This window comes from Ornithorhynchus anatinus, chromosome 4 (assembly GCF_004115215.2).
Source record: "Ornithorhynchus anatinus isolate Pmale09 chromosome 4, mOrnAna1.pri.v4, whole genome shotgun sequence".
NCBI lineage: Eukaryota > Metazoa > Chordata > Mammalia > Monotremata > Ornithorhynchidae > Ornithorhynchus > Ornithorhynchus anatinus.
The window spans coordinates 113,212,289-113,237,606 of NC_041731.1; the positions used below are offsets into that span (position 1 = coordinate 113,212,289).

At 46.2% G+C, this 25,318-nt stretch overlaps 1 protein-coding gene across 4 annotated transcripts in view; it reads left to right on the forward strand.

Moving 5' to 3' along the window:
* Positions 1-13,915: 13,915 nt before the first annotated feature.
* Positions 13,916-25,318, forward strand: part of ERICH3 (glutamate rich 3) — a 118,112-nt gene continuing 106,709 nt past the window's right edge. For all 4 annotated transcript variants that reach the window (XM_029063370.2, XM_029063369.2, XM_029063372.2 and 1 more), the window contains exon 1: positions 13,916-14,006. In XM_029063370.2, coding sequence (XP_028919203.1) covers positions 13,984-14,006 — 23 coding nt within the window. In that variant the 5' untranslated portion in view covers positions 13,916-13,983. The remainder of the gene's footprint in view (positions 14,007-25,318) is intronic.

The window sequence follows — 25,318 nt, forward strand, 5'->3', positions numbered from 1 at the left end:
CCTCAGAGTCTGTTCTGGTCAGGTCAGTTGTCCTGTTACTTGAGATAGTGGGGCTGTATTCTCCACCCACTATCTTCCTAGAACCAGAAGCATGAATGCAGGATGGCTTCCTGGATATAGATGCAAAGTCAATGGCTGTGAGACAATATAATAATGATTATAGTTTTTGTTAAGCACTTACTATGTGCCAGGCACTGTAGTAAGCACTGGGGTACGTATATACAAGCAAATCAGGTTGCACACAGTCTCTGTCCCATGTGGGGCTCGCACTATAAATCCTCATTTTATAGATGAGGTAACTGAGACCCAGAGAAGTTAAGTGACTTGCCTAAGGTCACAGAGCAGCGTGGCTCAGTGGAAAGAGTACGGGCTTGGGAGTCAGAAGTCATGGGTTCTAATCCTGGCTCTGCCACTTATTCAGCTGTGTGACTTTGGGCAAGTCGCTTCACTTCCCTGTGCCTCAGTGACCTCATCTGTAAAATGGGGATTAAGACTCTGAGCCCCACGTGGGACAACCTAATTACCATGTATCTACCCAGCGCTTAGAACAGTACTTGGCACATAGTAAGCACTTAAATACCAAAATTATTATTATGTGGGCCTTGGGCAGAAGAATAATTAGTTAATTCAGTTACTATCTTTATATTGATTGATTCATTTATTCATATTAACGTCCTTCTTCCCCTCTGAGCTGTGAGCTCTGTTCTATGGTACTCGCCCTAGCACTTAGTAGAGGGCTCTTCACAGAGTATGTGCCCAATAAATGTGACTGATTGATTAAGAAGATAGCTGCCACGCCTCCACTGGCTAATTCTGAAATACCGTAGACGGGCATTTCTGGCTCCCCCTATTTCCACCGCTGGAAGTTGATGTTTGATGACACAGGGTAGCGGGAAGCTAGGAAGAATTTATTGAACATGAGAATCGCTGGTTGGGCACCTGGGTCTTTCCATAAGGAAACATATGCCGTGTCTGCTGTCTCTCCTTCGCTTTCTCTGAGTTGATGCTGAACCCCTGCCGTGGCGTCTCCAACACACCATATGCCCAGCCGGAAAAACCATGCAGGTGGAGTTTCAGTGGCCGGGGGCCACCGTGCCATGATTTAGGGGAGATGCTTCTATGGGTAACTCAACCCTGGCAAAGCCTTCGTTGTGATGGATCCACCTGCTTTATTGGCTCTGGCATCCCATCAACCACAGCGGCACTGATGGAGACATCTCTTTCCTGATTTGCTCTCTATTAACTCAGCTTAGAACAGTGCTCAGCGCTTAGAACAGTACAGTGCTCAGCGCTTAAAACTTGTCGTCAGACTACTTGTTTAGTTTTGTTTTCTGTCCCCCCTTTTTAGACTGTGAGCCCGTCGTTGGGCAGGGATTGTCTCTATCTGTTGCCAAACTGTCCATTCCAAGCGCTTAGTACAGTGCTCTGCACATAGTAAGCACTCAATAAATACAACTGAGTCAGAGTTCATGGGTTCGAATCCCGGCTCGGCCACTTGTCAGCTGTGTGACCGTGGTCTAGTCACTTCACTTCTCTGTGCCTCAGTTCCTTCATCTGTAAAATGGGGATTAACTGTAAGCTTCGTGTGGGACAACCTGATGACCCTGTATCTACCCCAGTGCTTAGAACAGTGCTCTGCACATAGTAAGCGCTTCACAAATACCATCGTGATTATTTGCCTAATTATTCTATCTCTTCTCTCATCCTCAAAGTGGTACATTTTCAATTTACACCTACCGGTTGGCCACTGAACTGGGAGTTTCTCCAGAGCAGAGATAGCAAAAGAACGGTAAATGTGATTTTTGTTCAGCGCTTTCTCTGCGTCAAGCTGTGTTGAGTCCTGGGGTAGATACAACACAATCAGATCAAGTGGGACTCGCATCTTTTACTGCTTTACAGCTTTCCCACATGCCGTCCATCTGCCGAAAGGCAAGCTGGCCTTTCCGATTTTCTTCAGCATCAAGCTCCACATCAAGCCGAAAGTCTACAAGTTGTGGTGGGATCCAGTTCATTCAGTCGCGTTTACTGAGCGCTTACTCTGTGCAGAGCACAGCATCTATACGGCTCCAAAGACTGAGTCTATCACAGGAGACACAATGTGGCTTAGTGGAAAGAGCCTGGGCCTGAGAGTCATAGGACCTGGGTTCTAATTCAAGCTCTGCCATGTGCCTGCTAAGAGAGGGCAAGTCACTTAACTTATCTGTGCCTCAGTTACCTCTGTAAAATGGGGATTCAAGGCCTGTTTTCCCTCCTACTTAGATTGTGAGCCTTGTGTAGGATGGGGACTGTGCCTGGCTTGCTCTTCCTCAGTGCTTAGAACAGTGCTTGAACAGAGTAAGTGCTTATGAGAAGCAGCGAGGTGTAGTGGATAGAGCACAGGACTGGGAGAAGGGGATGGGTTCTAATCCCAGCTCTGCCACATAATGATAATAATAATAATAATAATGGTATTTTTATGCGTTTACTATGTTTCAGGCACTGTTCCAAGTGCTGGGTTTGATATAAGTTAATCGGGTTGGACACGGTCCCTGTCCCACTTGGGACTCACACTCTTATTCCCCATTTTCCAGATTAGGTAACTGAGGCACAGAGAAGTGAAGTGACTTGCCCAAGGTCACACAGCCGACACGTGGTGGAGGCAGGATTAGAACCCATGACCTTCTGACTCTCAGGCCTGTGCTCTATCCACTGCACCTTCTTGTTATATGACCCTGGGCAAGTCACTTCACTTCTCTGTGTCTCAGTTAACTCATCTGTAAAATGGGGATTGAGACTGTGAACCCCAGGTGCGACAGGGACTGTGTCCAACCCCATTTACTCGTATCCACCCCAGCGTTTAGTGCAGTGCCTAGCACAGAGTAAGCTCTCAACAAATACCGCAATTATCATTATTATTAACAAATTCCACAATTATCATTATTATTAACAAATTCCACAAACTCCAGTTCTTGCGCAGTTTCACAAACATCACTCATAAATAAAAGTTTAGGGTTTTTTAAATGGTATTCGTTAAGCACTTACTATGTGCCAGGCACTGTTCTAAGCACTGTGGCAGCAGTGTTGAAGCAGCGTGGCTCAGTTGAAAGAGCACGGGCTTTGGAGTCAGAGGTCATGGGTTCGAATGCCGGCTCGGCCACTTAGCTGTGTGACTGTGGGCAAGTCACTTGACTTCTCTGTGCCTCAGTGACCTCATCTGTAAAATAGGGATTAAGACTGTGAGCCCCACGTGGGACAACCTGATTCCCCTGTGTCTACCCCAGTGCTTAGATCAGTGCTCTGCACATAGTAAGCGCTTAACAAATACCGACATTATTATTATTAATGTCCCCGATTAGACTGTAAGCCCGTCAAACGGCAGGGACTGTCTCTATCTGTTGCCGACTTGTTCATTCCAAGCGCTTAGTACAGTGCTCTGCCCATAGTAAGCGCTCAATAAATACTATTGAATATTATTATACATGCTAATCAAGTTTGAGCAAACTGCATGTCCCACATGGGACCACAGTCATGAGTCATTACTACGTGCCAAGCACTGTGCTAAGTACTGGAGTAGGTACAAGTTAATCAGTTTGTCCCACGTAGGGCTCACAGTCTTAATCTCCATATTACAGATGAGGTAACTGAGGCAAAGAGAAGTTAAGTGACTTGCCCAAAATCACACAGCAGACAAGTGACGGAGTGGGAATTAGAACCCACGACCTCTGACTCCCAAGCCTGTGCTCTTTCCACTAAGCCACGCTGCCCATAAGAAAGGCCTAGAAGGACTGACTCTTTGGAGTTAAACACCTGTGACTATGTCGTGAGTCAGAATAAGGGAAGCCCAGGTGTTGCCTATCAAGCTCCTTACCAAACAAAAACTCCTCACTCTTGGCTTCAAAGCTGTCCATCACCTGGCCCCCTCCCACCTCACCTCCCTTCTCTCCTTCTCCAACCCAGCCCGCACACTCCGCTCCTCTGCCACCGCTAACCTCCTCACGGTCCCTCGTTCTCTCCTGTCCCGCCTTCGACCCCTGGCCCACGTCCTACCTCTGGTCTTGAACGCCCTCCCTCCTCAAATCTGCCAAACGATCACAGTTCCCCCCTTCAAAGCCCTACTGAAGGCTCACCTCCTCCGAGAGGCCTTCCCTGACTAAGCCCCACTTTTCCTCAGCTCCCCCTCCTCTCCGCGTCACCCTGACTTGCTCCCTTTGCTCTACTCCCCTCTCCCTGCCCCACAGCACTTGTGTAGATAGACGATTAGACTGTAAGCCCGTCACTGGGCGGGGATTGTCTATCTGTTGCCGAATTGTACATTCCAAGCACTTAGTACAGTGCTCTGCACATAGTAAGCGCTCAATAAATGCTATTGAATGAATGAATACGTATCTATAATTCAATTTATTTATATTGATGCGTGTTTACTTGTTTTAATGTCTGTCTCCCCTCTTGTAGACTGTAAGCCCAGTGTGGGCAGGGATGGAGTCTCTTTATTGCTGAATTGTACCTTCCAAGCACTTAGTACAGTGCTCTGCACACAGTAAGCGCTCAATAAATGCGATTGGATGAATGAATGAATAAATAAATAAAAATAATCTCCTCTTGTCAAAGTACTGGTGGGACCATCTCTCCCGGCAAGAATTTTCCAGTGTGAAAACCGTCCAAGTGACTCTTTGGGCTCTGAAACAGTTGAGAGATTTTTTTGTTTTGTTTTTTGTGGTTTTTTTTTTTTACTATAAATTAGCATAAAATTTCCTGCTGGCTAAAATCCCAATACATTTTCACAGTGAGCATTTTCTGATGTGAAAATTAGTAGCTTCCATAGAGCTCTCCTCAGGGAAGTGAAATTGGGCAGCAGACGGGGGTCGGGGAACTCATAGCCCATTTATAAATTAATACATGCTGTGGAGGGAAACTCATCGTCACCAAAATGCCAAAGGATGCTTTTATACCTACCTTTGAGGTCCTAAGTAGTGTGACTTGAATTTATTTCTCCATCCCACTGGTAAAAGGAAGACATTATTTTAGGTATGCCCATGTTACTTAGAATGTGACAACCACAATGTTAGGATCCCTTTAAGGTGATAGCATTTACAGACCTAAAGCAATACAATTTTTTTTTCCAATAGTATTTAAGTACTAACTATGTGTCAAGCACTGTTCTAAACACTGGAGTAGATGCAAGATAATGAGGTTGGACACAATCCCTATCCCACATAGTCTAAGAGGGAAGGAGGAGAATTTAATCTCCGTTTTATGGATGAGGTAACTGAAGAACAGAGCAACTGAGTGACATTTCCACGGTCAAACAGCAGACAAGTAACAGAACCGGGATTAGAACCCAGGTCCTCTGACTCTCAGGCCCTTGCTCTTTCCACTGGGCCACACTGCTTCTCTTCTAGTTCCAAAGAACGAATCTGGGAAAGCAACTGAAACTAAAAAGCCAAAATAATCAAAGTGAGCCCATTTCATTAATTAATTAATTCATTCATTCGATAGTATTTATTGAGTGCTTACTATGTGCAGAGCACTGTACTAAGCGCTTGGAATGGACAAATTGGTAACAGATAGAGACAGTCCCTGCCCTTTGATGGGCTTACAGTCTAATTGGGGGAGACAGACAGACAAGAACAATGGCAATAGATAGAATCAAGAATCATTTATGCTTTATTGGGATGCTTCACATTATTAATAATGATGTTGTTTGTTAAATGCTTACTATGGGCCAGACACTGTTATAAGCACTGGGGTAGATACAAGCTAATCAGGTTGGACACAATCCCTGCCCCACATGGGGCTCACAGTCTTCATCCCCATGTTACAGATGAGGTAACTGAGGCCCCGGAGAAGTTGTGACTTTCCCAAGGTCACACAGCAAAGTGGTGAGCCTGTTGTTGGGTAGGGATTGTCTCTATTGGTTACTGAATTGTACTTTCCAAGAGCTTAGTACGGTGCTCAGCACGCAGTAAGTGCTTAATAAATACGACCGAATGAATGACGGGGTGGAGCTGAGACTAGAACCCAGGTCCTTCTGATTCTCAGGCTCCTGCTCTGTCCACTCTATGCATTCTTTTCCTTTTCTTGGTTTTTCCTTCAGGCAGTCTTCAATTGACAACATTTTAAGTTGTAACAAATAGCACTGTGTTTCTAAATGCATGCCCCATTTCAACATGGCAATGCTTGTTTTTGACTTTAAGGCCCCCGCCTCCTTTAGATTGCTCATTCTGGTCGGGTTGGAAGTAGGGTGGGGAGACGCCTGGGAGTTGGGGGATAACTTGATGAAATCATTAGCCATCTCCAGCACTTAGGGATTGATATTTAGCCACCCTTAGCCCTTACATATGGATATATATAATTGCCCCTTCTATTATTTGATTTGATTAATCGCTCTGTCAATATTCATACGCCTGTGTCCCCGTTAAGAGCTTCAACTTCTTATGGGCAGATAATGTGTTTCTGTTTTATACTTCATAAGTGCTCATTACAGCAAATTACACCCAGCGGTGGCTCAGTAAGTGTGTGTGGTGGGGAGGGTAGAAAGTCTGAAGAGAGGAGGGGGAATAGAGCAGGAGAGACTACGCACTCCTTTCCCCACCCTATTCTTCCTCCCCTTCATATCACCTCCGCATTTGGGTCTGTACTCTCTTCCTTCCTTCATTAATTCATTCAATAGCATTTATTGAGCGCTTACTATGTGCAGAGCACTGTACTAAGCACTTGGAATGTAAATATCAGCAGCAGATACAGTCCCTGCCCATCGACGGGCTTACAGCCTTGCATTCTGCCACTTCCTCTTGTCTTATGCCGTCGAGTCGTCTCCGACCCATAGCGACGTCACGGGACATCTCTTCCAGAAATAATAATGTTGGTATTTGTTAAGCGCTGAGCACTGTTCTAAGCGCTGAGGTAGATAGAGGCTAATCAGGTTGTCCCACGTGAGGCTCACAGTCTTTATCCCCATTTTACAGATGAGGTAACTGAGGCACCGAGAAGTGAAGTAACTTGCCCAAGGTCACGCAGCTGACAAGTGGCAGAGCCGGAATTAGAACCCTCAACCCCTGACTCCCAAGCCCGTGCTCTTTCCACTGAGCCATGCTGCTTCTCTAAAAGCTTCCAGAAAGCCCTTCGCTTCATCTGCAATCGTTCTGGTAGTGGATCTATAGTTTTCTTGCTAAAAATGCAAAAACGGTTTGCCATTGCTTCCTTCCGCGTAGTCAACTCGACTCTCTCTCGTGCCACTGCTGCCCAGCCCGGGTGAGTTTTGACTTGTAGCAGATTGCTTTCCGCTCGCTAGCCACTGCCCAAGCTAGGAATGAAATGGGTAAACCTCTGCTTGACTCTCCCTCCTGTAGCCGAGACTGGTAGAGGACTTGAAACTCGTAGAGAAGGAGCATGGCTCAGTGGAAAGAGCACGGGCCGGGGAGTCAGAGGTCATGGGTTCGAATGCCGGCTCTGCTGCTTGTCAGCTGTGTGACTCTGGGCAAGCCACTTAACTTCTCTGTGCCTCAGTGACCTCGTCTATAAAATGGACGTTAAGACTGTGAGCCCCACGTGGGACAACCTGATGACAATGTATCCTACTCAGTGCTTATAACAGTGCTTTGCACATAGTAAGCACTTAAGAGATGCCATCATCATCATCATTATCTCTGGGCAAGTCACTCAACTTTTCTGTGCCTCAGTTACCTCATCTGTAAAATGGGGATGAAGACTGTGAGCCTCATGTGGGACAACCTGATTACCCTGTATCTCCCCCAGCGCTTAGAACAGTGCTCTGCACAGAGGAAGCGCTTAACAAATACCAACATTATTATTAATATTATTATTATTATCATCTCTAGGTGCGACCCTGAGAGGGGCCACTTCCTCCACCTGTACTTTATTTAATGAGGGTCTCCCCAACTTGATTATAAGTTTTTTGAGGGTAGAGATTCAATAGTATTTATTGAGTGCTTACTACGTGCAGAGCACTGTACTAAACGCTTGGAATGTACAAATCGGTAAAAGATAGAGACAGTCCCTGCCCTTTGACGGGCTTACAGTCTAATCGACGGGCTTACAGTCTAATCGATCATGTAAGGGATCATGTCTGCTAACTCTATTACATTGTACTCTCCTAAGTGCTTAATACAGTGCTCTGCACAGAGTAAGTGCTCAATAAATATCACTCACTGATTGATTGACCGAGAGGGAGTTACCTGTTGGGCAGGTGGGGTCCTCAGGGAGAAATGATGTGTCCGTTTTATTCTGATGAATTACTAGGGACTTTTGCTTCATCTTGGAACCTCTCTGCCTTGTGGTATTTGTTAAGTGCTTACTATGCGCCAGGCACTGTACTAAGTGGTGAGGCAGATACAAGATAATCAGGTTGAACCCAGTCCCTGTCCCACGAGAGGCTCACAGTCTTAATCCCCATTTTACAGAGGAGGTAACTCAGTCAACAATTTAAGTGACTTGCCCAAGGTTACAAAGCAGACGAGTGGCAAACCTAGTTCCTCTTGACTCCCGGGCCCTTGCTCTAACCACTAGTAATTCCTTCGATCGTATTTATTGAGCGCTTACTGTGTGCAGAGCACTGTACTAAGCGCTTGGAAAGTACAATTCAGCAACAGAGACAATCCCTGCCCACAACAGCCTCATAGTCTAGAAGTGGGGGAGACAGACATCAAAACAAGTAAACAGATATCCAATAGCATCAATAGAAATAAATAATGATAATAATAATGTTGGTATTTGTTAAGTGCTTCCTATGTGCAGAGCACTTTTCTAAGCGCTGGGGGAGATACAGAATAATCAGGTTGTCCCACGTGGGGCTCACAGTCTTCACCCCCATTTTACAGATGAGGTCACTGAGGCACAGAGAAGGGAAGTAACTTGCTCACAGTCACACAGCTGACCAGTGGCAGAGCCGGAATTCGAATCCATGACCTCCGACTCCCAAGCCTGGGCTCTTTCCACTGAGCCACGCTGCTTCTCTAATAGAATTAGAGATATATACACATCATTAATTAATAGAATAATAAATATGTACATATATACACAGGTTCTTTGTGGCGGGGCTGGGGGGTAGAACAGAGGGAGGGAGTCGGGGTGATAGTCCACACTGCTCCCATTCTGCCCCAATATAAATACATGAATTTAGCTATACTACTCATCTATAATAGATCGGATGCACAATCCTGGGTAAATATAGTAAAAATTGAGTATCCGACTCTGGTTCCGTAGCCAGTCCCCCATTTAAAATATTGTTCCTGTGAAAGAATCGATTCTGACTTGCAACGTTTTGACCTGATGCAATTTTAAGGAAGCAATTGGGCAGGAAACAGATGAGACTGCCTGCACACCCACGAGACAATTTAGATTACTCTTTGCCCGGTGCCCCGCACGGGCCACCTGCTCAATCTAAATACTGACCGGATGAAATAATACCGCTTTTTCTTGAAGTTTCACCTTTAAGTGCTGTAGCACTCCGCTAGTTGAAATACAAATCTGCTCTGCTCACATTGGGTGGAGAAGATTTCATTGCCTTTGCCGGTCCACCAGCCTCTACATCCTGCCTGAAGATCTTCCAGCGACTTAGAACTAAGGGAGGTCGGGAGGGACGGTAATTCAAGCAAACAGTGGTATTTATTGAGCACTCGCTATCATTTTCCTATAAAAACATTCAGTCCACGTTTCCCCACTCCTCAAGAACCTCCAGCGGTTGCCCACCCCCCTCCACATCAAACAGACAGTCCTTACCTTTGGTTTAAAACACTCAGTCACTTTTTCAAGAGAAGCAGCGTGGCTCAGTGGCAAAAGCCCGGGCTTGGGAGTCAGAGGTCATGGGTTTGAATCCTGGCTCTGCCATTTGTCAGCTGTGTGACTGTGGGCGAGTCACTTCACTTCTCTGTGCCTCAGTTAACTCATCTGTAAAAGGGGGATTAAGTGTGAGCCTCACATGGGACAACCTGATCACCCTGTATCTACCCCAGTGCTTAGAACAGTGCTCTGCATAGAGTAAGCACTTAACAAATACCAACATTATTATTACTATTCTTTTTCCCCTCCTACTTCACCTCACCCCTCCCCTATTCCAACCCAGCCCACACATTTTGCTCCTCTAATGCCAACCTACTCACCGTACCTCGATCTCATCTATCTTGCCGCTGACCTCTTACCCACGTCCTGCGTCTGGCCTGGGAGGCCCTCTCCCTTCGTATCTCTCCCCACCTTCAAAACCTTACTGAAGGCACATCTACTTCAAGAGGCCTTCCCTGACTAACCCCTCATTCCTCTTTTCTCACTGCCTTTTACATCACCCTGATTTGCTTCCTTTATACACCCCTCCCTCAGCCCCTCAGGACTTATTTACCTATTTGTAATTTATTTATATTAATGTCTGTCTCCTCCTCTCATAATAATAATAATGTTGGTATTTGTTAAGCGCTTACTATGTGCCGAGCACTGTTCTAAGCACTGGGGTAGATACAAGGTAATCAGGTTGTCCCGCGTAGGGCTCACGGTCTTCATCCCCATTTTACAGTTGAGGTCACTGAGGCCCAGAGAAGTTAAGTGACTTCCCCCAGGTCACACAGCTGACAAGTGATGGAGCAGGGATTAGAACCCACAACCTCTGACTCCCAAGCCCATGATCTTACCATGCTGCTTCTCTAGACCGTCAGCTCGTTGTGGACAGCGAATGTGTTTACCAACTCTGTTGTATTGTACTCTCCCAAGTACTCAGTACGGTGCTCTGCACCTGGTATGCGTTCAATAAAAAATATTGAATGATTACTATGTGCAGAGAGAGCACTTGAGAGAGTACAATACAATAGAATTAGCAGACATGTTCTCTACCAATAACAAGCTCACAGTCTAGAAGGGGAGACGGTCATTGACATGAAAAAATACGAAACAATATAGAATTTAAAGATAGGTAAATATGAGAGCTCTAGGATTGGAGGTGGGGTGAATATCGAAGGTCCAAAGATCACGGATAATAGTAATGATGATGATGGTATTTGTTAAGCACTTACTATGTGCCAGGCACTGTAGTAAGCGCTGGGGTGGGTACAAGCAAATCAAGTTGGACGCAGTCCCTGTCCCACATGGGGCTCACGTTCTCAATCTCCATTGTGCAGGGGTGGTAGCTGAGGCACAGAGAAGCAAAGTGACTCGCTCAAGGTCACCCAGCAGACAAGTGTCGGAGCAGGGAGTCGAACCCATGACCTTCTGATTTCCGGGCCTGGGCTCTATCCACTCCACCATGCCGCCCCATCCAAGTGCACCGACCACGCAGAAGGAAAGTCAGCCGGGGAAAAGAGGGTTTAATGGAGGAAGGCCTCTTGGAAGAGATGTGACTTTAATAATCCCTTGGCGGTGATGAGGGGGGGCAGGCTGGCATATCTAGAGGGGGAGGGAGTTCCAGGCTGGGGGAGGACGTGGGAAAAGGGTCGGCGTCGAGTAAGCGGGGTCGGGGACAAGTGAGTCAAGCTGGCATTGAGGGAGTGGACTGTGTGGGCCGGGTTGGGGCAGGACATCGAGGAAGTGAGGTAGGGTAGGGCGAACTGATTGAGTTTCCAGCCTGGGGCTGCAAATCCAGCCAACAGTTCCCGGTATGGACCCACTGCATTTTCATTGCCACCAGGTATTAATTCCGGCCGGCCTGCTGATAATAACAATAATAATGGTATTTATTAAGCGCTTAGACTGTGAGCCCGTCGGATAGGGATTGTCTCTATCTGTTGCCGAATTGTACTTTCCGAGCGCTCTGCACACAGTCAGCGCTCAACAAATACGATCTCATTCTTTCGATCGTATTTCTTGAGCGCTGACTGTGTGCAGGGTATCGTTCTAAGTACTATACGATTGAATGAATGAATGTGCCAGGCACTGTACTAAGCGCTGGGGTGGATACAGGCAAATGAGGTTGGAGGCGGTCCCGGTCCCACGTGGTGCTCACAGTCTCGATCCCCATTTGACAGCTGAGGGCACGGAGGTCCAGAGAAGTCAAGTGACTGGCCCAAGGTCCCGCCACCGGCAAGTGGCGGGGCCGGGATTAGAACCTATGACCTCCTGACTCCCAGTCCCTGGCACATAGTAAGTGGTTAACAAATCCCCTCATTATGAAAGACCTTATGGGAGGCCTTCCCAGACCGAGCCCTCCCTTTCTCTCTGCTCTTTCCCCTTTCTCCCTCCCTCTGCTCTTCCCCCTTCCCCTCCCCACAGCACTTGTGTATATATTATTTATTACTCTATTTTATTAATGATGGGTATATATCTATGATTCTATCTATCTTGATGGTATTGATGCCTGACTACTTGTTTTGTTGTCTGTCTCCCCCATTTAGACCGTGAGCCCGTCCTTGGGCGGGGATTGTCTCTATCTGTTGCCGAATTGTCCATTCCAAGCTCTTAGCACAGTGCTCTGCACATAGTAAGCGCTCAATAACTCGTTGCTCCGTGGGAAAAGCCTGGGTTTGGGAGTCAGAGGTCGTGGGCTCTCATCCCGGCTCCGCCACTTGTCAGGTGTGAGACTTTGGGCAAGCCACTTCACTTCTCTGGGCCTCAGTGACCTTATCTGGAAAACGGGGATTAAGAGTCTGAGCCACATGTGGGATAATATGATTATCCTTTATCTACCGCAGTGCTTACAACAGTGCTGCTTGGGACATAGTAAGCGCTTAACATATACCAACATTATTATTATTGTCTGGTCCTCAGTGGCCTCATCTGGAAAATGGGGATGAAGACTGTGAGCCCCAACAACAAATGTCATCATTATTATTATTATTATTCTCTGGGCCTCAGTGACCTCATCTGGAAAAAGGGGATGAAGATCGTGAACCCCACGGGGGACCGCCTCATGACCGTGTATCAACCGCAGCACTTAGCGCAGAGCTTGGCACCTAGGAAGCGCTTAACAAATGTCATTATTATTATTATTCTCTGGGCCTCAGTGACCTCATCTGGAAAAAGGGGATGAAGACTGCGAGCCCCACGGGGGAACACCTCACGACCTTATATCATCTGCAGCGCTTGGCACAGAGCTCGGCACGTAGGAGGTGCTTAACAAATGTCATCATTATGATCATCATTATAAATCCGTTTGGATGAATGGATGAATGAGTGAGTAGATGGATGGATAAATATATGGATGGATGGATAAATCGATGGATGGGTGGTTGGATAAATCGATGGATAAATGGACGGATGGATGGATGGGTGGACGGACGGACGGACGGACGGACGGACGGACGGATGGATGGATGGACGGACGGATGGATGAATAGATGGATAGATGGATGAATTAATGAAGGGATAGATGGATGGATAAATGGATAGATGGATGGATGGATGGACAAACGGATGGACTGATGGATGGACTGATGGATGGATAAATGGATGGATGGATGGATGGATGGATGGATGGATGGATGGATGGATAAATGGATGGACTGATGGATGGATGGATGGATAAATGGACGGATGGATGAATAGATGGATGAATGAATGGATAGATGGATAGATAAATGGATAGATGGATGGATGGACGGACGGACGGACGGACGGATGGATGGATGGATAAATGAATGAATGAATGGATGGATGGATGGACGGACGGATAGATGGATGGATGGATGAATGAGTGGCCCGGAGGAGGGAGCGAGGGGCCCGGTCCGGCCGGCGGGGCGGGCGCGGTGCCATTGGGCGGCGGGGAGCGGGGGGGACGCCCCCTCCCCCGTGGCTGCGGGCGGGGCGCCGTCGCCCCGAGCAACGCGCCCGCCGCCAACGCCGCCGCCGCCCGCCGCCCGCCGCCCGCCCCCACCCCCACCCCACCCCCACCCCCACCCTCCGCGGGCGCTGCGCCCAGCCAGCGGGCGGCCGGGCCGGGGCGCCGCGGGGGGCGGCCGGGTCCCCCCGTACCCCTCGGGTCCCTCCCCTCCCCTCCCCTCCCCCCGGCCCGACGCGGGCCCGCCTAAGCGCCGGCCCTTTCCTACGGGCTCCCAAAGGCAGCCGCCAAAAATGAGCCACTCGCACCCCGCTGGGTAAGTGTGACACCCCGGACCCGCTCACGGGGGCGGAAACAGGTGCCCCGGCGGCCGCGCTGCCCCAGCCCCTGCCCCTGCCCCTGGGCCTGGTCCTGCCCCAGCCCCTGCCCATGGTCCTACCCCTGGGCTTGCCCCAGCCCCTGCCCCTGGCTTGGTCCCACCCTAACTCCTGCCCCTGGCCCTGCCTCTGGTCCACCTCTGGGCCTGCCCCAGCTCCTGCCCCAGCCCCTGCCCCTGGCCCTGCTCCTGGGCCTGATCCTGCCCCAGCTCCTGACCCTAGCCCCGGTCCTGCCCCCTCCCCTGCCCCTACCCAGCCCCATCCCTTGCCCCTACCCCGGGCTCTGGTCCTACCCCAGCTCCTGACCCCGGTCCTGGCCCTGCCCCAGCCCCTGCCTCTGCCTCGGCCCTGACCCTTCCCCAACCCCTAGCCCTGGAACTGCCCCTGCTCTCGACCCTGGTCCGGCCCCAGCCCCTGCCCCTAGTCCTGCCCCTGCCCCTGGCCCTGCCCCAACCCCTGGCCCTGTCCCTGCTCCAGCCCCAGCCCCTGCCCCTGCCCCTGCCCTTGACCCTGGTCCTGCCCAGGTTCTGCCCCTGGTCCTGGCCCTTGTCTTGCCCAGCCCTTGGCCCCTACCCTAGCCCCTGTCCCTGATCCTGCCCCAGCCCCTGCTTCTGCCCCTGGCCCTGGCCCTCGTGCTGTCCCAACCCTTACTCCTGCCTAAGCCCCAGGCCCAGCCCCTGCCTCTTCTCCTGCCCCTGCAAAGAGAGAAGATGGAGAGTTGCGGGAGGGAAAGGGGAGGAAAGGATCCCTGACTGCCTGAAAGATGATCAGAGTCTTCAAGCTCAGAGCTCCTTCCCTTCCCTTCCCTCCCATTATACTCTCCCAAGCCCTTGGAACGGTGCTCGGCAAATAGTAAGCACAGTGCTCGGCAAATAGTAAGCACAGTGCTTGGCACATAGTAAGCACTTAACAAATACCATCATTATTATTATTATTATAGATGCCACTGATTGATTCTCTAGATGGTTGAGATTTTTAATTGTAAGAAAAAAAGCTAAAGGGATGCTGACACCCTCCACTGAGCCAGGGCCTATTCGGGGCCGGCGCGGGGAGAGGAGGGGTGTGGGGAGGGAGAATGGCACGTTGTGTGTGTGTGTGTGTTAGAAAACAACACTGCTGTCACCCAGATAAGGCTTTATCTTGAGCAGTGGGATTGGAGTGTTACATCACTTGTCTTCTTGTGTAGAAATGAGACCTGGTTTTCAGGATTTTTAAATGGCTTCTATACGTTGCGCCTTTTTATGGGAGTTAACACCCTTGTCTTTCCAGGCTGAGACCTTTAAAACATATCCACCCCTTCCGTTGAAGGTTTAGGGGCTCCCGTAGAGAAAGAGATGCGACACAGAGTTACCCCCTCCGCCCCGCTACTGAAATCCGGGCCCTTGCTCCTTTAGAATTGCCTTGCCGAAACAAATTCCCTTCCCTTCTAGTAAGTTAACGCGACCGTTAGTAGTTGATGCTAAAAAATGATTTCAATCCTTTACAGTGGAAAGGAGAATATCCAATTTCCTTTTAAATTAAACAACGTGATGCATATTAGATGAGTTTTTATTATGATACATCTCGACTGCGGACGACTATCCGAGTTGATCTGGCAGATAATTTAAAGACACTTTTCTTTTTAATTGAATTTATTGCTCGGCTTCAAGAGTGGCACATTAGCAGAGGATAACATATTTAAGATCATTTTAAATTTCTGAAGTCTGAAAGAAAGCATTAATCTCTACGCTTAGGATTTATAGTAAAGCATGTAGATTTCTTCTGGAATGAATTATACAGGGTTAGTGACATACATTCCAGCAATCCAAAAACCTTGAAGGTGCTCTTTTAATAATCACTTGTAAATATTTCTGAATAATAGTACTGACGGTACTTTAATCTCTTCCCGAACATTGTTCTGATCAACTGTCATTTTGAAATCCAGTTCAGTTTGGGAGACGGGGGAAAGGAGGTAAAATTCCTCAATAGTTTTAGCTTCCAGAGACCGGAGCTGTGGGTCTCGGAGAAGGTGTTATGTAGCAGCATCAGAGCACTTCTTCTGAAAGAAATTAATTTAGGTTGTTTTTTCTTTTTTTCTTTTTCACTCCTGACTGGGAGCATAGTCTTCCCCTTTCTGTCTTAGTTATGGACATAGTAGTTATTGAGGGCTTACTCTGTGCAAAACACTATATTAAACACCTGGGAGAGAACAATAGAGTTAATAGACATTATCCCTCAAAGAGCTTACAGTCTAGTGGGGGAAACATGTCCTATAAGAAATTACAAGTTGAGGTAAATGACATTTATTCAGCCTTATTATGAACTTTCCCACTTTCTCCATGTATTAGAGGTATTCACGAGAGAGGCAGCACGGACTAGTGGATAGAGCAGGGGGCTGGGAGAAGTACTTGTCTGCTGTGTGACCATGGGAAAGTCACTTAATTTCTCTATGTCTCAGGTAACTCGTCGGTAAAATGGGAATTAAGACTGTAAACTCACGTCGGACATGGACTGGATCCAAACTGATTAGCTTGTGTCTACCCCAGTGCTTAATACAGTGCCTGACACACAGAAAGGCAAAACAAATACCATAAAAAAAGGGTATTGAAACTGTAGTTTCCTCAGAAAAGGGCCCTGACTACAAGAACACTCTTGAATGCACCTAAATTTATTTTAAATCATTTTAGACTTATAGAGGCAACGATCAGATTGAAAACATATTTAGTTTTCCTATCTTGCTGCTGGTGTGTGTGTGGTGTATATGAGGGAGAGAAAGATTAGGTAAATGAATGTGTCAGTCATGGTTGTCTTCTCCTATTTTCAAGATTTTGGCTGTTAAGGTTAGATTAAACCATTTAATCATCAATTTTAAAATGAAAAAAAGTGCTTAGTAAAGTAGATAATTGAGATTTCAATAACTGTAGTCAAATTTTTCTGAGGCCCCTGTGTCGCCCATCACACATAGGTCTTGTGCTCATGAAAGACTGAAAACTGGACCCGAGAGAAGGCTTTAGAGCAGGAACCAGGAAAGATACAGATGCTGCATTGTTTCTCAAGACTGCTTTTCTTAAGCTCCTCTAGATTGTAAGTTCTTGTGGGCAGGGAACATGTCTACCCTATCGGTTGTATGGTAATCTCCCAAGACTTAGTTTGGTACTTTGCACACAGTAAGCGCTCAGTGAATACCTCTGATTTATCGAATGATTGACTCCAGTTGATGCAGTAGTGACAAACACCCTCGAGGCCCAGGCGGACTACAGGCAGGCAGGGGTTAGGCAGGCTGTTTCTCTGGTAGCCGTCCACCTGGAATTGGAAGCCCAACCTCCTCTATTCACAGAGTCCAACTAGAAGAGCAAACAGGGTCCACACAACTCTAATAATGCTAATTTTTAGGTATTCTGGGGGGTTGGAGAAGCAGCGTGGCTCAGTGGAAAGAGCATGGGCTTTGGAGTCAGGGCTCATGAGTTCGAATCCCAGCTCTGCCACTTGTCGGCTGTGTGAGTGTGGGCAAGTCACTTAACTTCTCTGTGCCTCAGTTCCCTCATCTGTAAAATGGGGATGAAGACTGTGAGCCCCACGTGGGACATCCTGATTCCCCTATGTCTACCCCAGCGCTTAGAACAGTGCGCGGCACATAGTAAGCGCTTAACAAATACCAACATTATTATTATTATTATTATTATTATTATTGTTATCATTCTGGTGAGGGGCCCAGGTAAGACCTGCTCGATCCTGGGTCACAGTTTGGGTTCGAGTGGCCAAAGTCCATTTTCTAATCATCTGATTGCCTGTTACTACCTCATGTCACTGTGTGCCAGGCACTGGGGTAGATACACGATTATTGGGTTGGACACAGTCCCTGTCCCATAATTCATTCATTCATTCAATAATATTTATTGAGCGCTTACTATGTGCAGAACACTGTACTAAGCGCTTGGAACGTACAAATCGGCAACAGATAGAGACAGTCCCTGCCCTTTGACGGGCTTACGGTCTAATCGGGGGAGACAGGCAGACAAGAACAATGGCAATGAATAGAGTCAAGGGGAAGAGCATCTCATAAAAACAATGACAAATAAATAAAATCAGGGTGATGTACCTCTCATTAAACAAAATAAACAAAATAAATAGGGTGAGGAAGATATATACAGTAGAGCGGACAAGTACAGTGCTGAGGGGGTGGGATGGGAGAGGGGGAGGAGCAGAGGGAAAGGAAGGAGAAGGGGGTTTAGCTGCAGAGAGGTGAAGGGGGGTAGAGGGAGCAGAGAGGAAAAGGGGGAGCTCAGTCTGGGAAGGCCTCTTGGAGGAGGTGAGCTTTAAGTAGGGATTTGAAGAGGGGAAGATAATTAGATTGACGGAGGAGAGGAGGGAGGGTATTCTGGGACCACGGGAGGATGTGGCCCAGGGGTCGACGGCGGGATAGGCGAGACCGAGGGACGGTGAGGAGGTGGGCGGCGGAGGAACGGAGCGTGCGGGGTGGGCAGTAGAAAGAAGGGAGGAGAGGTATAAAGGGGCAAGGTGATGGAGAGCCTTGAAGCGAATCAAAGTCTTAATTTCCATTTTACCAGTGAGGGAACTGAGGCACAGAGAAGGGAAGTGACTTTTCCAAGGTCACACAGCAGTTGAGTGGAGGAGCCAGGCTTCGAACCCAGGTCCTCTGACTCCCAGATCCGTGTTCTTTCCACTAGGCAATACTGCTTCCAATTACCATTATAATGCAGGTTTGCCAAGGAACTGCAGATAAAGGACCACACTCATTATAGACCCATTTTGAATGTTGGATCAGTTGACTTCTGGATTGGCCCCTGCCAATTTTTTTTCTTTTTCATGGGATTTGTTAAGCATTTTCTATGTGCCAAGCACTGCCCTAAGTACTGGGGATAAAGGCAAGTTAATCAGGTTGGAATCAACCAATTACTTTATTTACCATGTTAAATAAAGACTATGGTCTTTTAATAAGAACCTCTATTCCTATAAAGAAGTACATTGTAGTCGTTCTTAAAGCTTCCCCACTAGCAAAATGTATTTTTCTTCAGGAGAGCTGTAAAGTGCATATGCCTCATATCAACTATGTAAAAAGCATCAAACTACATTCTAACAACTATAAATGCCTTCAGGCCTTTTCCAGATCCAAATTTTTGTTTGCTTTTTAAGTTTAGGAAAGTTATCTTCCAGAGCAGAGATAAAGTTTTGCATATGTCACCATTTGAAAATAATGAAAATTTCAGTGGCAAATAAAGGATTTTATTAAAACTGAGAGCTTTTTCATCATTACTGAGGCATTTTTTTCTTATTACATTTTAAGAAGGAAGTGGTAATAAAGTGGAATTGTACAATAAAGCAGAAATTTTAATTTCTTTCAGCTCTGCCAATCAATAAGCCGTGCACTGATGCTTCCTTATTACTGTTTCCTTTGAGTTCTATTGCTTACTTAATTACAGCGTGTACGATTTACATAAAGTTTGAAAAAGGCCTAGGCTGTCTTTGTTTAGGTCTATTTTGGAGTCAATAAAAATGCACATAAAAACTTCTGCCAAAGATAGAAGTCTGAGTCAGATATACACTTAACTTGTTAAAGGACACATTCTGCTGATAAAATATTTGGCTCTGCTCTCTCAATTGAAAATACTGTGGAGAATAGTTAGTCCTCTAACAAGGTGGGGATTACCTTCTTAAGAACCGGACGGGTAAGGAAAACTTGTGCTGAATTTCCAGGCCTTGATTTAAACGCCTTGTGGGTAGGGAACGTTTCTACCAATTCAGAGAAGCAGCGTGGCTCTGTGGAAAGAGCATGGGCCTGGGAGTCAGAGGTCGTGGGTTCTAATCCCGGCTCTGCCACTTGTCAGCTGGGTGACTTTGGACAAGTCACTTCACTTCTCCGTGCCTCAGTTCCCTCATCTGGAAAATAGGGATTAAGACTGTGAGCCCCACCTGGGACAACCTGATAACCTTGTAACTCCCCCAGTGCTTGGCACATAGTAAGCGCTTAACAAATACTATCATTACTATTATCACTCTCCCAAGCTCTTAGTACAGTGCTGTGCACACAGTCAGTGCTTAGTAAATATGATTGATTGATTGAATGATAGATTAGGCTTTGTGCCTGTTTGCAAATTGCCTCTTTCGTCACCTCATTGAGCTTTATTCAGGCAAGTACACGTTGATAGAAGGATATTGCATATTTCACCAGTGGTGCTCTGTCCACAACGTGGAGGGAAAATGCATGGTACAGGAAAACTGTCTGCGTAACATTGCAAAGGACTGTCCCATCACCTTTCTAAAATTTCAAAATGTGTAGTGAAAATACGTGGTAAGGGAGAGCCATATAAGATTTCAGAGGAGAGTTCCAACACTTTGCTAAATTCCCAGTAAGTCTAATGCTACTATTTGTATATGTGATTTGCATTGATTTTGTGGAGCAAATAGGGATATTTGAGCACTCAGCTGTCCACGTGAAGAAAAATACCCCAGGTCTTTTGGCATACCCAAAGGAGTCAGAAATACCAAATTATCAGCTGAAACTGTGTGCAATCTGCTGGATGAGTAACAGGTTTGCGTACTTATAAACAGAATCACTACCGGAATCGTTAGAATTGCTCTAAGGTTTTGGGGGAAAATGCAAGTAAAATAAGTGGCACATTTTATAGGGCTTTTCTGTGGTTTCCTACAGTTTAAATTTAAATTTAGTGATTTATACCTGTCGTTCATAGAAAGAGCAAATTGCCCTTGTGTTAGTAGCTACTGAACCGTTTAGTAGGAAGGAATTGAAACAGTTAAGTCTTTTTGATGTACTGTGTTCTCCCAGATCTTCTCATTATAAAAAAGCAAATGATTTGCAGTACACATGATTGTTTAAGTCCAAGTAGGTAACAACATACAAAACAATATTTTAAATGTTATAGACTCCTTAAGCTGCTATCTGTACTTGAGAAGCCCGTACTAGTATTGAACACCGACTACCAGAATATTCGTAGTTTTCAAGATATTTCTGTCTGTCTCCTATCCCCACCCTGCTCCTTGGAAAAAATGATTCCACATTGAACGAAGGTTTTGTATTTCTGGATTTACCTTGGAGGGTCATACCCTCTTGTGCTAAACTCACTATATTGTAAATTCCTTGTGGGCAGGGAACATACATACCAACTCTGAAATCTTATACTCTCTCAAACACTTAGTACAGTGCCCTGCGCTTATCAAGGGCTCAATAAATACCACTGACCAATTGGTTGAAAACCTAAAATTAAAAATGTTTCAATAGCATTAAAAATTACTTGTCTCATCTCCAGTAAGTGTTGGCATTGAGGCAGAATGACCCATGATTGAGGCAGAATGGCTTCTTTTTAAGAGCTGGTTTACCTGTTTCCATTTTTTAAAAAGAAGATTGCAGTGAAGGTGTTCGGGATAGGGGTGCTACATCTGTGAAAGCCAAGGGTGAATGTTTTTTGTTTCAATCCTCAGTTTCTTTCCTCCATATCCCAGCCCCTGCCTACGAGATTTACCTTATCAGAACAAAGGGGCAGAGACACAGGATGTCTGATTTTTCAGTTAAGTAACTATTAGAGGCTGTTCAGGATGGAAAAACCATTCTCCAAGCGACTGCTCTGTGCCCGGATAACAAGATGAGATTCATTCATTCATTCAATTGTATTTATTGAGCGCTTACTATGTGCAGAGCACTGTATTAAGCGCTTGGAATGTATAATTCGGCAACAGATAGAGACAATCCCTGCCCAATAATGGTCTCACAGTCTAAATGGGGGAGGCAGCAAAACAAAACAAGAACAGAACAAAACAAAACAAGTAGTCTGGTGTAAATATCAAGATAAATAGAATCATAGATATATAGACATCATTAACAAAATAGAGTAATAAATAATATATATAAATATGCACAGTGCTGTGAGGAGGGGAAGGGGAAAGAGCAGAGGGTGGGGGAAGGGGGAATGGGGAGGGGAGGAGGAGCAGAAGGAAAGAGATCTATCCAAGCTGAAATATTTCCTTTTAGAAACATTGTTTTACAATCGAAAAGCTGTTATTCAGTGACATCTTCAGAGCTATTGCCCTACAAGACGGAACAGCCTTCCAGTTCCTGACTGCCTCCCCCACTGAAGTGTGAGCACCTTAATGGCAGGGAATGTGTCTTATGTTTCCAGGTGCCCAAGCTCTGAGAACAGCGCCTTGTTTCCAGCATGCATTCAGCAAATAACATTGCTACTCTGACTATTTTACAGTATAGAAAGTTTTTCTTGAAGCAAGAGAAATGGCAGTGAAAAATGAATGCACAGATTAGAAGATTTTCTGGAGCTGGCTTCTCATTTTCTCAGAGAAGCAGCGTGGCTCAGGGGAAAGAGCATGGGCTTTGGAGTCAGAGGTCATGAGTTCAAATCCCACCTCTGCCACTTGTCAGCTGTGTGACTGTGGGCAAGTCACTTAACTTCTCTGTGCCTCAGTTACCCCATCTGTAAAATGGGGATTAAGACTGTGAGCCCCACATGGGACAACCTGATTCCCTTGTGTCTACCCCAGCGCTTAGGACAGTGCTCTGCACATAGTAAGCGCTTAACAAATACCAACATTATTATTTTAGGAAGGTTGAGAAGAGACTACCTTCCCAGAGCCCTCGTCCAAGTTACTTCTCTTCTCCAACTCTTTTCCCCTCTGTACCATCGTCATCTTCCTGTAAACTCATGTGAGCAGGGAATGGGTTTGTTTATTGTTTTATTGTACTTTCCCAAGCACTTAGAACAGTGTTCTACACATAGTAAGCATTCAATAAATAAGATTGAATAAATGACTCTTCTTGCTCTGCCCTTTCCTATAGTGAAGGGATCACACACCATCCAGATTTCTATCAGTGGCAGAATTTCCTTCCACTCAAAATCTTCACCTAATCAATACATAGCATTTATTGAGCACCTACTCTCTGCAGCGCAGTGACCTAAACAACTGGAGGTTTGAAATAGAGTTAAAAGACACCACCTCTGCTTTCAAGGAAGTTAGAATCTATTGAACCTACTGGGAAAAAAGATGCCTTTGTGTATTACTGATAATTGAGTAATAGAGTATATAAGAGCAATGCCCTGGGGATTATAGGAACTCAAGTACCTTAGATGGTGTGGAAGGACTGAAGTTGCAGTTGAGGGATGGGATATGAATAATAATAATTGTGATATTTGTTAAGGGCTTACTATGTACTACTACTAATAATAATGGCATTTGTTAAGTGCTTACTTTGTGCAAAGCCTTGTACTAAGTGCTGGGGTAGATACTATATCAGCAGATCTGGATACAGTCCCGGTCCCACCCGGGGCTCACAGTCTAAGAGGGAAGGAGAATAGGTACTGTCTTTTGTGTCCACCATGATTACCTTCTATCTACCCCAGTGCTCAGGTTGAGAAGCAGTCTTGCTCAGTGGAAAGAGCACGGGCTTGGGAGTCAGAGGTCGTGGGTTCAATTCCCAGCCCCGCCATTCATCTGCCATGTGACTTTGGGTAAGTCACTTAACTTCTCTGTGCCTCAGTTACCTCAGCTGTATAATGGTGATTAAGACTGTGAGCCCCATGCGGGACAACCTGATTGCCTTGTATCTCCCCTAGCCCTTAGTACAGTGCTTGGCACATAGTAAGCGCTTAACAAATACCATTATTATTATTATTATTATTGTTAGCACATAGTAAACTCTCAACAAATATCACAACTATTATTATTGTTGTTACAGATGAGGTAATAGAGGCAAAGAGAAGTTAAGTGACTTGCCCAAGTTCGCAAAGGCAATTGAAAAGCTGCGATTAGAAACCCGATCCTCTGGCTTGCTCTCTATCCACTAGGCCACCTTGATTTTGCATTGCTGGAGGGAGAAGAGTGGAGATGTGCTGACACTTTGGGGAAGCTGTGAAGGCCATAATGGGAAGAGGTGGGTTGGAAGAGCCAGCCTAGGTGGCTTGTGAAAGGAGGGAAAGGAGTTCGGGGGAGAGACAAACATTTGAGAATCAAGAAGAAGCTCAAGCATTCTCTCTCCGAGGAACCGGAAGCAAAAAATCTCCCTTCTTAATACTACCATTAGAGTGAGGAAGTCAGAGGGATGCTTGCCTTCCTGGTTTGCTTTTGGAGAAGAGAAGAAAACATACTGAACTATTTCATTCATCAAATCCAGGCAACAGTGACCCAAACAGATACGTTTTTTACTGGGGCTTGTTGCGTAAATGCGGAAATTTAAGTGTCTTGTTCATGACTGATTACAGCCAGACAACCGATAGCCATTGTTGCTATTGTTATGTTCACCGTTGCCTTAATCACTTGGGATGGGCCTTTTCTTAAGTGAGGCTATCCATTAGGGTGCAGTTTAAATCATAAGCTTGGCATTTCCTCGTTCCCATGATGTAAAACTGTTCTAGTTTCCAAGGGTACAGGTCATCTAGACCTCTTGGGGAAACTTCAGATACTCCATTTCGTTCAGGAACATTAATATTCTAGTTTGGCTGCCAGTAACATTTTTTTCCCCTGTAAAACCAATTTGGCAGGAGCTTCAGGGCTAGGAGAGTATCCCACTTTGACTACTGCATTGGCCTCATTGCTGACCTCCCTGCCTCCCGACTCCTGTCTCTCCCTACTTCAGTTCATACTTCACTGTGCTGCTTGGATCATTTTTCTACCAAGCATTTAGTCCGTATTTCCCAGTTCCTCAAGAACCTCCAGTGGTTGCCCATCCTTCTCCACATCAAATATAAACTCCCTACCATTGGCCTTAAAGCACTGAATCTCCTTCTCCCTGCCTGCCTTACTTATTAGATTTCTTACTATAACCCAGCCTGCGCATTTCATTCCTCTAATGCCAACCTTCTCACTTTATCTGATCTCATCTATCTAATATTAATAATAGCAGGAATAATTGTAGTATTTGTTAAGCGCTTACTATGTGCCAAGCACTGTTCTAAGTACTGAGGTAGATAGAAGGTGATCAGGTTGGACACAGTCCCTGTCCCACATGGGGCTCACAGTCTTGATCACTCTCTTTACAGAGGAGGTAACTGAGGCACAGAGAAGTGAAGTGATTTGCCCGAGGCCTCAACGTCCCACAGCAGATATGTGGCAGAGCCAGGACTAGAACCCGTATCCTCTGACTCCCAGACCCCTGCTTTTTCCACTAGGCTTTGCTTCTCCTCCTTCCCCTCTCCCATGTCCTGCCTCTGGCCTGGAACTCCCTCCCCCTTTTTATTTTTTTAAAATGGTATTTGTTAAGTGCTTACTCTGCCCAAGGCATTCTACTAAGAAT